The 14053-nt window shown below is 36.0% G+C and overlaps 1 protein-coding gene across 6 annotated transcripts in view; it reads right to left on the bottom strand.

The window, feature by feature from the left end:
- The window catches only part of TRPM3 (transient receptor potential cation channel subfamily M member 3), a 396319-nt gene that overhangs the window by 109142 nt on the left and 273124 nt on the right, over positions 1 to 14053 (bottom strand). For all 6 annotated transcript variants that reach the window (XM_052701292.1, XM_052701293.1, XM_052701289.1 and 3 more), the window contains exons 4-6: positions 11773 to 11986; positions 9526 to 9650; positions 1665 to 1836 (exon numbers count right to left, since the gene is read on the bottom strand). In XM_052701292.1, the coding sequence (XP_052557252.1) occupies positions 1665 to 1836; positions 9526 to 9650; positions 11773 to 11986 (511 nt within the window). The remainder of the gene's footprint in view (positions 1 to 1664; positions 1837 to 9525; positions 9651 to 11772; positions 11987 to 14053) is intronic.

Here is a 14053-nt window from a genome sequence, read left to right as displayed (position 1 = left end):
TTCTGTTAGCCTAGGCTTAGATCACACTGTCTCCACCTGCTAAGAACACTCACAAAGACACAACTTAGAAAACATACACACTTGAACATACTCACACACTATTGAGAAAAAGAAATGTTACACTGATATCATAGAACTAAAAAGCCTGGACTTCTCTCATTTTGATTTACTGCTGCCTCCAATCAATTCACACAGCGGTGTTGAAAAATCTGAGTAGAGCACTATTTTAGTTTAAGCAGAGTTGGCATTCATGACATAGCAAGCTTTATCAAGCCCTGCTGAAATGCTAGTTTTTGTGCATCATATTGTGCCTGCCTGCCTATAACTCATTATCTTCTGATACCTGAGTAATTAGATGCGTTTCCTACTCTTGTTCCAATTTCAAGTATTCGTTTTACAAAAAATGTCACCTTTCTTAGCCTCAAATTGCATGTTTTGAGCATCACAAGCTCAAAAGGGGAGTTTTGAGCAAAAAACTGTATATTGTCGCTTTTGAAAAATGAGTTCTGTTTTCATTCCTAAAGGTACGTTATGCAGGTACAATGCTGAGGTTTGTCTGGACTGAAGGTCTTTTCCATCCTAAATGAGTCCACAGTTCTAAAACTGAGAAAGAATTCTACCTGCCAATGGCGCAGCTGAAGATTTTCTCCCTAAGTAAGTCCTAACCTCAATTTACAGAACTGATCCTTTTCTCTTTTGCTAGCACTAAATTTACACTAAGTAGAAGGAAATAATAATAACAAAACTAAAAATATCTTAAAAGAAGGAAACTTCGCATCTAAATTAAGCTTTTGTAACACTACAGAAAAAATAATATCAATATGGAGACATTATATTTTACTTTACCTAATCACTAACCTAAGTGTTTTTTTTTTTTTTTTTTTTTTTTTTTTTTGCCATTTTCTGTGAGAAAATAAAAATACAACTTTGAGAGAAGCCTGCTGCTTCAGTCTGGTAATGACATGGAATGTTCTATCCCAAAATGATTTTTAAAAAAGAGATCAAAGGATCACCTGGCCTTTTATTCTGTCTCCGGCTGTAGTCAATGATAGCTGTCTAGGAGTAGTAAATATAGTGCAAACATGGAGTAACACTTCACAACTTTACAGGTAACACTCTCTGACTCTAAATATTGATGACTCTGGGTCTGCTTGAGTTGTACAGTCATTTCTTCTTCAACTTTTCTGTGTACTACAGAATTTCATACATCTGTACATGTATAGACATTCCAAATTTTAAAGATTTTGTCACAAAAAAGCTTTTTGTCACTCTTCTCTCTATCTTTACTAGATCGCCCCAGTGGTCTTTTCCAACCATAATGATTCTATGATTCAGTAATTATTAAATGAAGGGACCAGAATTGCATACAATTTTGAGGAGATGGGTTACCAACCATCTGAGTCAAATCAGAGGAGCTTTGTCAAATACTGTTTGAAACTTATCAGAAACAAATTCATTTATACTTTTGTGCTGCAATCTTGCATACACTACTCCAAAATCAAATTGTATTAGCTTTGTTCATCGTTACTTTCTTATCCCTTGCTCATTCATCACATTAGCTAGTAGATAGTGAAATATACATAACTTACTATTTATAATTATTTTTAATGTAATTTTTTAATGTAATTGTAATTATAAAACAGAATAAAGAAAATGTTACTCACGTGTATTTATTTTCTGAAGTGAAATGTGCTTTTCCAGCTGTCTACGAAGTTTCACCTCTGCTCCATATTTGCCAGTAGTGCCATTGTCAGCCAAAATGAAATGTGAATGCATACTGTTGAGTACTGTCAACTTACTCATAGGATTGGACATTGTCTGGTACGGTCGGACCACCTGGAATTTGGAGACAGAGGAAAAAAAAAGTACTAAACAGAAAAGGTGTGTATGAGTTATTGGATACTAGTTGACAGGATGATAAAAACAAAATTGTTTGTGAAAGACTACTGATTTTTTTTACTTGAACACTGCAGTCTTCTTTCTGCAAAACAGAAAATAACATTTGCACTTAAACCTTTCCACTCTTATAGAGTGGGAAATGATGACCTTTTAGATGTAGATATTGCTTAGAGAGTTTCCCACTGTAATCTGTTTCACTGGTGTCAGTGGACACCGTTCTGGAAGCAAGTCCAACTAATGAATTCCAAAGTCTATATGAACACACACATATATATAACATATATATATTACATATGATGTATTATATATATACCCTCTTTGCTCCTGCTTTTCTATAGTGCTTCTATAAATCTTCTTGTCTTCCAACTGAGCTCTTTGATTCTTTCTTCACAGGTCCCAGTAGCACTATGCCTCTGTTATAGGTCACTGAGAGCCACCAGCACTGGAAGCCCTTCATAGACACTCCACAATAGGTGAGTGCCACTCTTACGAGAAGTGTAGACGTGACATTACACCATATTTTCAATGTCTTTGGGAAAAAAAAATGATGGTTCTTATCTAGACAGTTAACTGCATTGACAATAACTTCAGAAGTCATAGATTCAATAGAGAATCTGCAAATGTTCCTTTGATTAATTTGTGTCAGAAGAAGTTTTTTATACATAAGCAGATGAAATTGCTGCAATTCTATCTTATGCATAGCCTTCAGTCAGAACAAAGCTGGTCCATGTTTGGTTTTCAGCTACCTTGGTGGATTTTCAGTGACATGCGTAAGGACACACTAATGTGACTTAAGAATTGTGGTTGTGTAGAAGGTTTGTGGCTGATCAGTCAAAGACATTTGCTAGAAATACAGTTCTCCACAGTTCTTATATGTCTTCATTTTGAAAGACAAAATTCCTGGGAATCTGTAAGACGAAGCCCTGGCTAAAGAAATGCTGACCTGGTATGTTATAAAACTTAGTTCTTCTATGCTTCTTCTGCAAGGTATTTTCTTCTCAGCTCTGGCATTGTACTTTAGGGAAATCTAAAAAAATCTTGTCCTATTCAATGTACAAAACTATTTTATTGTATTTTGAGAATACTACTTGCAGACAGAAATAAATTAACTTACTAATTCCTTTATAAAATTAGATACCATTTTGTTGTTCAAAAGAGTTATCTAATTGAGAAATAATTCTTTATAAAGATCATATGTTAGATATTCTTTGGTAAGAGATCCCTTTCTGTCTGTTTCACTTGGGACTTGTTGCAGTACACTGGTCAACTCATTCATGGCAAGGGAAAATACACAGATGTATCCAAAATTTTTGCACAGAGGGTACTCATTAATCTATCTGTCCTGAAAATGCTCTGAGAAGACAAGAGGGCAGCTGCCAACAGCAAGGCCGTGTGCTCTAAGGCTGCGGGAACAGGTGATAGCTTTGGCTCAAGTTTCTTTTGTACTATTTCTTTTGGTATACCATTCATAAAGCATTTATTCTACAAGGCAGTATAGCTTAACATGTGTCAGTACGCTGTTAGAAGATGCTTGTTAACTAACTTCTACACACAAAAACCATGTCTCACATGCTACCATCAGAAAAGAACCAAAGGTTCTTTCTCGCACAAACAAAATAAAGCTGAAACAAATACATGCTAAGTAGTTGATACGTGCTCTCTCAAAACAGAGGGGACAAGGCAGCAAGATCTGTCAGAAGAGGAATGACTTAAGTTACCAGTTCGTGGTTCAATCACACTAAGGATGGTCAGCTGCTATGAATGTAGTTTTAATGAAGAGTTGTGTTTTTTCCCCAAGAGCTATGGCTCAGGATTTTATATGGTGATAGCTTGAATTGATTTTCTAATGAGCTGCAGCACCAGAGACTCCACATACTGACTTAGTAATGCTCCTTGAGGGCAGAATAGAAGGTTATGCTTTGGCTTTGTGTTTGATGATTAACTGCAAGGTGAATCTTATTTATAAAATTTATTGATTGGAAAACAAGAATACAATTATTTTCAATTGATCTGTTCACATCATATATAGTTGAATAGCTGAAAATCCTTTTTTAGTACTGAAGTTCACAAACCACATGATCATGATTAAAGGATAAGCAAATCCTCAGGAAGGCAACAAAATCTTAAGCTTTGAGGTAAACTACTTTACCAGAGGACTCAGCAGACTTTCAGTTTCTCACTCTTGCAGTTCCCATACCTTTGTTCTTTCAAATCTCTTATATTTTACAGGCAAGATAAAAGGCTGGAAAAAGTTTAGCTTTAATCTCTTCTCATCCTCTTTGCAGTCTGAGAAGAGAGAATAATTTTCATCCTCTTTCCACATGAAGAGGGGGGAATAATGTCCCCTGGCAATTTTTCTGAAGAGTTTAAAGGAAGCACTTATGCTCAAGACAACCCTTCTAAGTACAGGATAACAACTGTGAGAGCAGCACGCTGTGATGCAATAGCCACACTGCTCAAGGTGAGGACTCATTCCCTGTGCTGTCAATAGGTGAGGAGGTGGGCCAACTGCAGTGCTCGTCTCTGCCTCCTGAGGAGACAGCAAGCTTGGACTAAAAGCACTAGCACACTTCTTTTACATTTCCCACAAGTACATGATACTGAGCATAGAGACAGTGCCTTCAGGTATCTCAAAAGGGACAATGAGAAAAAATGTAATACAGTAATTAGTGGCAGAAGATAAATGAACCAGGTGCTGGGGGCCCTGAAGTGGGGGCCAGTCATTGACACTGGCTGGTAACCCAATGCAGTAAAAGAGATCCAGCTTGTGTCTTGGCCTGTACCACACCTCCTAACACATTCCTCCATCACTGTTGAAGCATGCATGTCTCATGCTATCCAACACACAAATCTAGATGCAGATAAGGCATTTACAACAAACTCAGTATGTTCAGTGTAACGGTGCAAGAAGAAAGAAAGATGTAAACTTTCCTTCTGAAAGACTGAGCAGCTGTTGTTCAAATTATGCCTTTTGTGATGCCTCACTATTCTGGGGTACCCGAGGGAACAGAACAATTCTTGGTTTAATTTAAAGGATCCCAGAAGCATCCCTGTCCAAAGCCTGTGTATATGCTACAAATATTACTGTCCCCAGCTTTGCCTCAGGCATGCTTCTCACACTGTAGTTTGCAATGAGAGCTGAATCTCTCTTCCCTACACTTTTCCTTAGAGTAATTATTTGGTGGCTCAAACCTGACATGAAAAAGAGACTCTGATGCTTTGACACAAGACAAAAGTCATAGTGAAATGAATTTGTAAATTACTTTTCATCACCTATAATCTTTTTCCAGAATTCTATTTAACTACAAGTAATGTATTTCTTTGAAAATAATAGAAAAATTATCTACCAAAGTAAGTCAGATCTTGCCTGAGATTTGTAACTTTTACTGTTATTATGAAATCTGCAGAGTAGTTAAAGCAAAGCTGAATCTTTCTTACACTATAAAACAGAGATGTGTAAAAGAGAAAAGGAAGTCTTATGCTGTTTAAAGGAGTTTCATGCTGTAGGCTAACATTATTATCCAGTCTTACTAAGTAAAAATGAAAGCATGTAACCCCCTCCCCTTAAGCATAAATGAATATTTTTTTCTGATTTGGATAACCTTTAGTCATCTCAAGGAAGATGGTGTTATTCTGAAAATGAAAGGCACTTGGTTCTGGCACAGTGGTACTCAGCTGAAGTTATTTATAATGAGGTATTTACAGATGAGATCAGTGAGAAAGGAGTGAGCATAACCTGGTGTGATGGTGAAAGTAAGTCTTTCTCAGTCAATCTAGCTGTAATACCTATTAAAGAATCCCAGATCTATAAGCTTTCCACATCAGATGCATTTTCTTCATTTCCAGTTGGCACTAGACTTGTTGTATAACTACAGACATGCTTTACCCATGTCCACTGTTATAGAAATAAGTGACTTGAATGTTGTGTGGCAATCTCACCTGTAAATTCCAACACAATTCTGAAAAAGCATTCTGTTATTAGGCTGTAACTTTCAATAATTAAGTTTTAAACTTTCAATAATTTCCTGGTGATACACTACAATAAGGAAGGTCCTTGTCTTTCCTGAATAAGCTACCCTGTCTGTTATTGTCCCAGTGATTTTGAGAAGTTCATAACACTTGACTTCAGACAACTTCCCTGTTGTGATGCAGCCTTCCAAAGTGCACATAACCTTCCAGCTTTGAGATGGCCTCCCTGTTCCACCATCCAAATCAATACTGAAAAACTTAAAATATTAGCAAGTAGGGCAGGACTACTGAGATCTGCTGTACTGTTTGAGCACCCTAGAGAAAACTTTGTTGATAACATGCTTTCACACCCAGTTAAAGTTATAAAATCCAACATCTGTGCTGATATAAAAAATGGTGGTTATGAAAGTACAGTTTTTAATAATTCTAGACACAGACTGAGAAAGTCAGATTCTATTTTTTAGCAAGATAAATATGTAGGGTTTGATTCAACTTATGTTTAGTCCAATATAGGCCTTATGTGAAAGGAGACCATTTTTACTTTTCATTTTTATGATGTCAACCATACAAGAGAGTAGACTTTTAGTAGCAGAATACTCATCACTTGTGTACTTTTCATTTTCTGCTTTTTTTTTTTCCCCTTGATGTTCTGAACAAGTCCATAAAGAATATCTGTTAGTGACAATGTTCCCATTGTAAGCATCTGAATTCCAAAGAATAAAAAGTATAATTTATTCTGGAACATGAAAATGGTTGTACATAAATATGCTATACAATATATGGTAATATTTGGTAGGTGTTATGTATATATATGTAGTAATCTGCTGTGTGAAAATATTTTTCTTTCTGTTAATACATTTTTGCTTACATGCAGTTGTTCACTTATGTTATTTACTTATGGTACAGGTTTAAAGAGAAAGCTTGTATTTTGCATTGTGTGCTCTGCTGCACAGATTTCAGCTGACCACAGATACTTTCTCTTTACTGGATAGAGCCTTTGATAAAAATTATAAGTATCTAACTTCTCCAGAATCTCTGGTGAGTTTCATTTTGTGCCATGCACTCACTGCTGAGTGCAATTCAAATATCAAAGGAGAAATATGGGAAGAGAAACACAATAACTCACAAATGAAATGCACAAAAAAAAGTAGAAAAATTATGAATTTCCTCTTATGTTGACCTGCTGAATCTATAGAAGGAGAGATTTTTATAGCAGGCATGGAAAAGTGGGTAATGGGTTTTGGAATGATTTGGCATGGCAGCACAGGAGATCAATTTTACCTTTTGATGAAATCAATAAGAAAAAGGATTTTGGCTTTTTGTTTTCAAGCCTTGAATCACTACACCAAGGCATTCTACTTAAGGTCATATACTAAAGCACTGCTAAAGATCAGGGACATATCATATTACTGGGAAAGTTCTTAACTAAGTCAAAGAGTAAAAGCATATATACACTTGAAGCTGAAATAATAGCTCCTCTGGATGAAAAAATGAGACTTGGTTGACTTCACAGAGCAAAGAGCAAGTAATGAAATCAAAGCACTCCTAATCCAGACACTGTTCCTACTGTGGTGATGAGCAATTAAGCTCAAGTGAGGGCTGAACAGACCCTGCAAAGGAAGACTCAATGACATGCACACTACAGAGACTCACAGACTGCATTTCTTTAGATGGAAAAATGGCTCCATGTTTAAAGGGAAGAATGGCTGTAACACAAGTTTTCCACCAGATTAAGCAAGCAACATTACTTTCTCAGCTTTTGTATTAGAAAATTGGAAATAAATCAGCAGTCTAACTTTCTTTCGAGTGCTTTGTTTTTAAATTAGAATTTAAGTGTGTTAAGCTGGGCACTGTTTTGTACTGTATTGCTTTTACCATATCAGAGTAAGATTGGTCTCCTCAGGGACTGCTAGCTGTCAAAAATAACAAACAAAATAACAAACATCAGTAATATTTGCTTAATTGCCCACTTATCTTCATGAGTCTGAAGAGACCCTTGGGCTACCCAGGAGCTGACTGATATGGCTGGTAAATGTAAAACTTCTCAGCTATGATTTCAGTCGTGACACAGGCCAGAATAGTGTCAGAGAATTAGCAGAAAGGGATCAAACCTGGTGAGCCACAAAGCATGGAGAGGCAGCGTGTACTGGGGCATGTGCACTGGCGGAAATAAACTCCTCCTATTCTCCACTAATATTCCATGATTACTTTCTGTATCCAATGCTGTTCCAAGCAGTGAGGGTATGCTTTGACAACACCCCAATTTTGATCATAATTTAACCAGACATAGTGCATATAGGCATAAAGCCATGTTGATGCTGGAGTTCAACAGGCCTTTCACTATTGGCTGACGTTTTTTTTCTGCCATGCAATCTTTTGTGCCTTGTGTGTTTTTCTTAATGATAGTTCATTTTACATTCTTGTGGTACTATTTATATTCCCCCTTCTTGGTTCATTTCACAGCATTCACCTCTAATGAGCCAGTGCTCTTTGATTTTCAAAACACTTGCTCACCAAGTGTTTCAAAAGAAACTGCATACACTGAAAATTCTTTGAGGGTTTAGTAACAAGAAATTATAGAGAAAAGGATGGAAAGTGCTAAGAAAGAAAGGTTATTTTTTGCCACAACTAATTACTAAAAAGATTTAGTAACAAGTGGCCTACCTCAAAATGAGTCATGTAGAGGTTTGAGGTCAATGAATACAAAAAGCTTGCAGACAATTCAGTGGACTATGAAGAGCTGAAGAAAGCTTTTATAATGTAGCCTGACAAGATTATCAAATGGAAGATGAAATGCAATATTAGTAAGCATAAAGCTTACATGTCCAATAGAAAGCAGTAACACCCAAGATGCCTCAGTGTTGCATTATTCCACCAATCAAACTTTTTATGGAAATAGCAGGGGTCACAGAGCTCAAAGGAAAAATTTCTATTTTGTCTACCAAAGATGTATTTTAGTACTGCTTTTGTAGCTGGTAATAACTCTCTAAGTGTAGCTCTAATGATACAGTCATGGCTGCACTCATAGAAAACTTTACCTAAAAATGTTTGTTTCACTTCTTTTTTTTTAAACTGTTATTCCTTTCTCTGTGATGATAAGACTAAGAATTTTTGATTTATCAGAAGCCACTCATCTATTTCAAGTGATGATAGTTAATTTTTCTGAGTGACAGAAATATGGCCTGTTAGAAGGTAACTGTTATGATTCATTGAGGTTTGATCTCATGGCCAATATTTATAAGATTTTTCTCAGTTGAGGTAATAAAAAGTAATAAGATGGAATATGTTGCATGGGAGACTGTCAGTAAGTATAAATATAACCAATACATCATAATATTGTTGCAAAATGAATCAGACTTCAAGCTTTCCAGTGCATAACGATTAAAAGATGAAACTTTAGTACATTTTCTTCGTGATTTATTTAAAAATAAAGTATATGTTCTAGAAAGTACTGCAAATTTCTATTTCTTGACCTCTTGTTTTTTTTTGTTGTTGCTATGTCAAAATTGTTATCACCCATAGTGGAAGCTCTGGGTGCGTACTGATTTTCTGTTGTTAGAGGCATTAATTCTATAAGAAGTTCAGGATGAAGAGAAAAGGAAAATAACTGCAAAATTTATATATATTAGAGGTTATCTATGTCCACACAAGACTTACATCTTTGCCAATCAGATCCTCTTGATTTTCCACGATCCCCCAGGGAGCTATACCAATGGTGCAGATCTTCCCTCGGGATTTTGAGGCATGATCTTTCAGTGCATCTCCAACATGTCGAATGACTCCTGGGGGGAAAAAGCATAAAACAGAGATATAAAAATAATGACACTTCTGTTCATTTTGGTATGGATTTATATGTTATGATATGGTAAGCATCCTATTTTTAGGAATCTCCTATGCAATGGATGAAGACAACTTAATGCTCATCAGTCAAGATATGAATATTTTTTCACTGATTACTATTATAGAAATATTATATGTTTGTTTTATCTAAGCTACAAAATTATTAAATGAGGTAGCAGGAAAAATATTTATGCAGGCCTAGAAATAAAAAGAGAAAAAATGAGAGCTGACTGTAACTTGCTTATCTGCACTTGTGTTCACGAATGCACATGCATGCAAACAGACACATTGATATGTGTATCCTTCCCAAACACAGAAACAAACACAACAATGAAAAAAGAAAAGACTAAGACACTTTGTGCCAGAATAAAGGATAGAAATTTGAAAAAATTCTTTCTCTGCTGTGTGGTGATCTGTTCAGACATTTTTTGCAAAAATCCACAATCACTTGAGGATCAGCAAAAATACAGAAATTAGTATAGAGAGAATGACTGCTCCCTGTTTCTCTTTCCTGTGCTTTCTGATACTCCTGTTTGTATGCTTTTGATGCACTTTGTCAGTATTCCAGATGTATCCTAGTGCAGAGGACATAATCCATTCTTCCTTCATTTTCACAAAATCAGTTTTTGACCCACGTATCAATAATTTATTTATTTATCTATCTGTCCATCCATTTATTTATCTGTTGCATCCAGCCGCACTGCGGCAGACCTTATGATTTGCTGTGGTTGTTATCTCTTACTCAGTGTCTCCGTTTGCTTCTTTTTCTGATTCCATGAATTTGAAAATAACTGGATTATAAATGTAACAGTCACACAGTAGGTAAAATTCTAGTCGAGCTTATCTGCACTTTAAATGAACCATGTAAAAAATAAAGAGACAAAACACTGAAGTGTGTTTCCTTCCTGTGGTTTAAAAGGAAAAAGAAACAACCACTCTCTCCTTGTGAAAGAATCAGCTATAATTTAAACTATAACCCAGAGTATAAGAAACAGACCAAAAATTACACCTCTTATTTTCTATTTGTATTGCTTATGTGATAAAACCTACTATTGTTTTAAATTTTATATGCCCTGTAAGCCAAATAGCCAAAGACTCTTTTTTTGCATGCATATTCAAATACATAGGAGTTGATCCCCAAAGCATTAAGACTAATGCATGATAGAGTGATTACAATATATTCCATAGATAGTAAGAGGATACACTCTGTGGGATTGCTGAAGTAATAAATTACAGTGTTACTGCAGCTAATAAGAATGGCAAGAATTGATAAGTACGTCAGTCCTGGCTCAAAACTTTTTGCACTTATCTTTAGCAGAAATCTTTGTTTTCCTCCTGACTCTCTCCTCTACTCTGTCTCCTCGCAGGGAGGATAGCTGGGAAGCTAATTCCCAACATTTATTTATCTAGGGAACGAGGTTTAGCAGATTATTCCCCAAACTGATGTGCTGTCTCACAGAAGAGTTGAGCCAGCTGCTGTCTTGGGTTCTTAGAAGGCCCATGTGGTATGTTACAGATGTATTCAACTTTGAATACAAATGACGATATTATCTCCCTTGCTACAGGGATAATAGGAAAATATAGGTCTGCAGGAAAGGAAAAAGTGATACTTACTCACAGTAAATTTTTCTATCACATCAACATTTTTTTTTTTCCTTTAGCATTTCAGATCATCTTAAAAAAGAAAGTGAAATATCTTTTCTGGACAAAAATGTTTTTTGTTTTATGCAATATAAGTTTGACTTCTTGAGGTTCTGGTTAGTATTCTGTCTCTGTAGGTGATTGTTGATCTTGTCAAGTCTTCAGGACTAATATAATTGCCTTACAAGAGGCTTTATTTTTATCTCTCCAGTGTGTTTTTCCTGCTTAACTAAACCTTGTATTCCTTGGTAGCTGCCATACTGATATCAACTTGGCATTTTCATGTTTACACACAGTACCGTCAGCACTAATAAAATAAAACATGCCATGTTTACCTAATCCGATCAGCCCTATTTTTTTCTTCTGTCAGACTGATGAAATCTCATAGATGCCACTGTGATTTCATTTCAAGGTTGCTGTTACCTGTGTTTACTCCTCCAGTGAATATCCACGCTCCAGTTGTCATAGCAGCCTTAATGAGGCCTTTCCCAAAGACTTGCTTGAGCTTTGGTTGAAGTTCAAAATTCTGAAGGCCCCCATGCACAGAGATGAGAAGTTTTGGGAGCTCAAGCTGCCACTCTTTGGTCATCAGGTGCAGAAGAAGGTCAGGTTTTGTGTCAAAAGACACACGTACATACTGCAGAAATAAGGGCAGTAGTAAAGAAAAAAAAAAAAAGATTGGTTATACTTAGTGATGCCTAATGCATATGACCTATGCCCATTAGAACACAGAAAAAAAAGGCAAACTTCATGATAAAGGTATTAACTAATGGCAAAGTTAATAATTTTTGCAGATTTTTGTAAAAAACTAGGCTACTAGGAACACTTTCAATTCACAAGCTGGATGGTTATCCTTTTAGGAAATTATGAATTGTATCTATATGCTTAGCGATGTTTCATAGGTACGTGTTTTGAAATTAACAATGCAGAAAATGGAAACGTTTAAGTAGTCTGACAAAAACAACCCAGTCACAACTGAATTTGCTAGTATCTTATTTTGAAATTAACAAAATCAAACACTCAAAACAGGAAGCAACAGAAACAAGTTTGGTTATTCAATTACATACAAGTTTAAACTGAGATTATGAAAGATGCACTTTTCAAATGAACAAATGCTGTTTTACAACTTACAGACTAATTTGCACATATTCAGGAATTTGCCTGACAAAGCATAGGCCCCTTAAAATTATTCTGAAACACAGTTAGACATTTCCAGATCTTGGCTCCTCTGTGTTGCATCTGCAGTATTTTGTCCCAAGGGAGAATATGTCCATCTTTATCCGCGTGCATTCAAATTCTCTACAGTCCCACTACAATGCACACAGACTTCTCTCCCCCTGGTAAGCCCTTCTCTCTTGGGTTCTTTTCCTCACTGTTTCCATTTCTGATATATGAATAGTTTCACAAAACTTGTACAACTGCAGATGCTTTTTTGATTTTTTTTTTTTATACAGCACCAAAGGCTTATAAAAAATGATATAAAAACTTTCCATAGCCTACAAGATTTGGAAGGGCCAGCTTTTTCAAATAAAGTAGGTTATCAAAAGCCAGTAACCTATCAAATGTCTGTTTGAACCAATACCTATAAAGTTATTTCAGAATTCTTTCCCCTGATAGCTTGTCAGAACAGACATCAGGTACATAACACAGCTTGTTTTCAGCTGTAGGAACATCCAGATCTACATTACTCATTGTGGCATGACAAATAACATAATATCCACATATATAATGTAATCCCTTTGTCCCTTTTTATCATGTCTAATTGTATTTATAGCCATAAGATTGTTCTGCTTTAGTAAGCACATGTTAGTAAGATGGACATCTCTCCAGTTGAGTAAGAAATATGGACTCAACTTTTCTTTCCAGAAGAAATTGATTATATCCAAGGTTTCTTTGCAAGAAAGAACGAATAGCCGTTTCCAACATTTCTGGAAGCAGAAACCTATCTGTGCAAATCACCTGAGGAAAGCAGGTGGGACACAGCCAAACTGAAAGATGAGCATCAATTTGTGAATCCATATTTGTCCCAGTACATCAGTAATGTTCTCTATAATTGTCACGCACATTCTTAACAACTGCAAGACAAACACCATACAATAATGATGTTTGGCATAGTGTATGGTACTCCTGAGCTTCTATACGTTAATTGTATCAGCAGCACCTACCATTCAACTTCATGAGAAAATCTTACTGACCAGATCAGATGGTGAGAGTAGTGGTTTTGATTAGAATTCAGGGGCTGCAAAAATTTTAACACATTGGAGAGGTGTTAAGTGACTTAATCCTAATTCCATTTGCCCTGACCATAGGGACAACCAATCCTGCAAAGTGCTACTACTCATTAAACTGCAGGCACTGACACAGAAACACCATCCTTTGAACGTGTACAAAAACACTATCCCGCTCTAAGTATGGAGATTATGTTTTGGTATCATTGCCACCTCAGTGTGTTTGTGGGAAAGTTGGACTGTGAGCTACAAGCAGATAATTAGACAAACTGAATTCATATCAGAAATGACCAAAAGATACTTTTGGAAAGCACAGGCCACAGCATCATTCTGTCTGCTGCTAAAATGAAGGTACCAGTGACATCAATTATATATTACATAATCCATCCAGTAACTGTTTTTTTTTTTCTATTTTTTAGTGTCTTTTTATACCCTGACAGACTTGATTTCAACATATGACCATAAAATGGAAGATC

Source organism: Tympanuchus pallidicinctus, unplaced genomic scaffold (genome assembly GCF_026119805.1).
Source record: "Tympanuchus pallidicinctus isolate F22 unplaced genomic scaffold, pur_lepc_1.0 scaffold4, whole genome shotgun sequence".
In the NCBI taxonomy this organism is placed as follows: Eukaryota; Metazoa; Chordata; class Aves; order Galliformes; family Phasianidae; genus Tympanuchus; species Tympanuchus pallidicinctus.
This window is presented reverse-complemented; position numbering and strand designations above follow the sequence as displayed.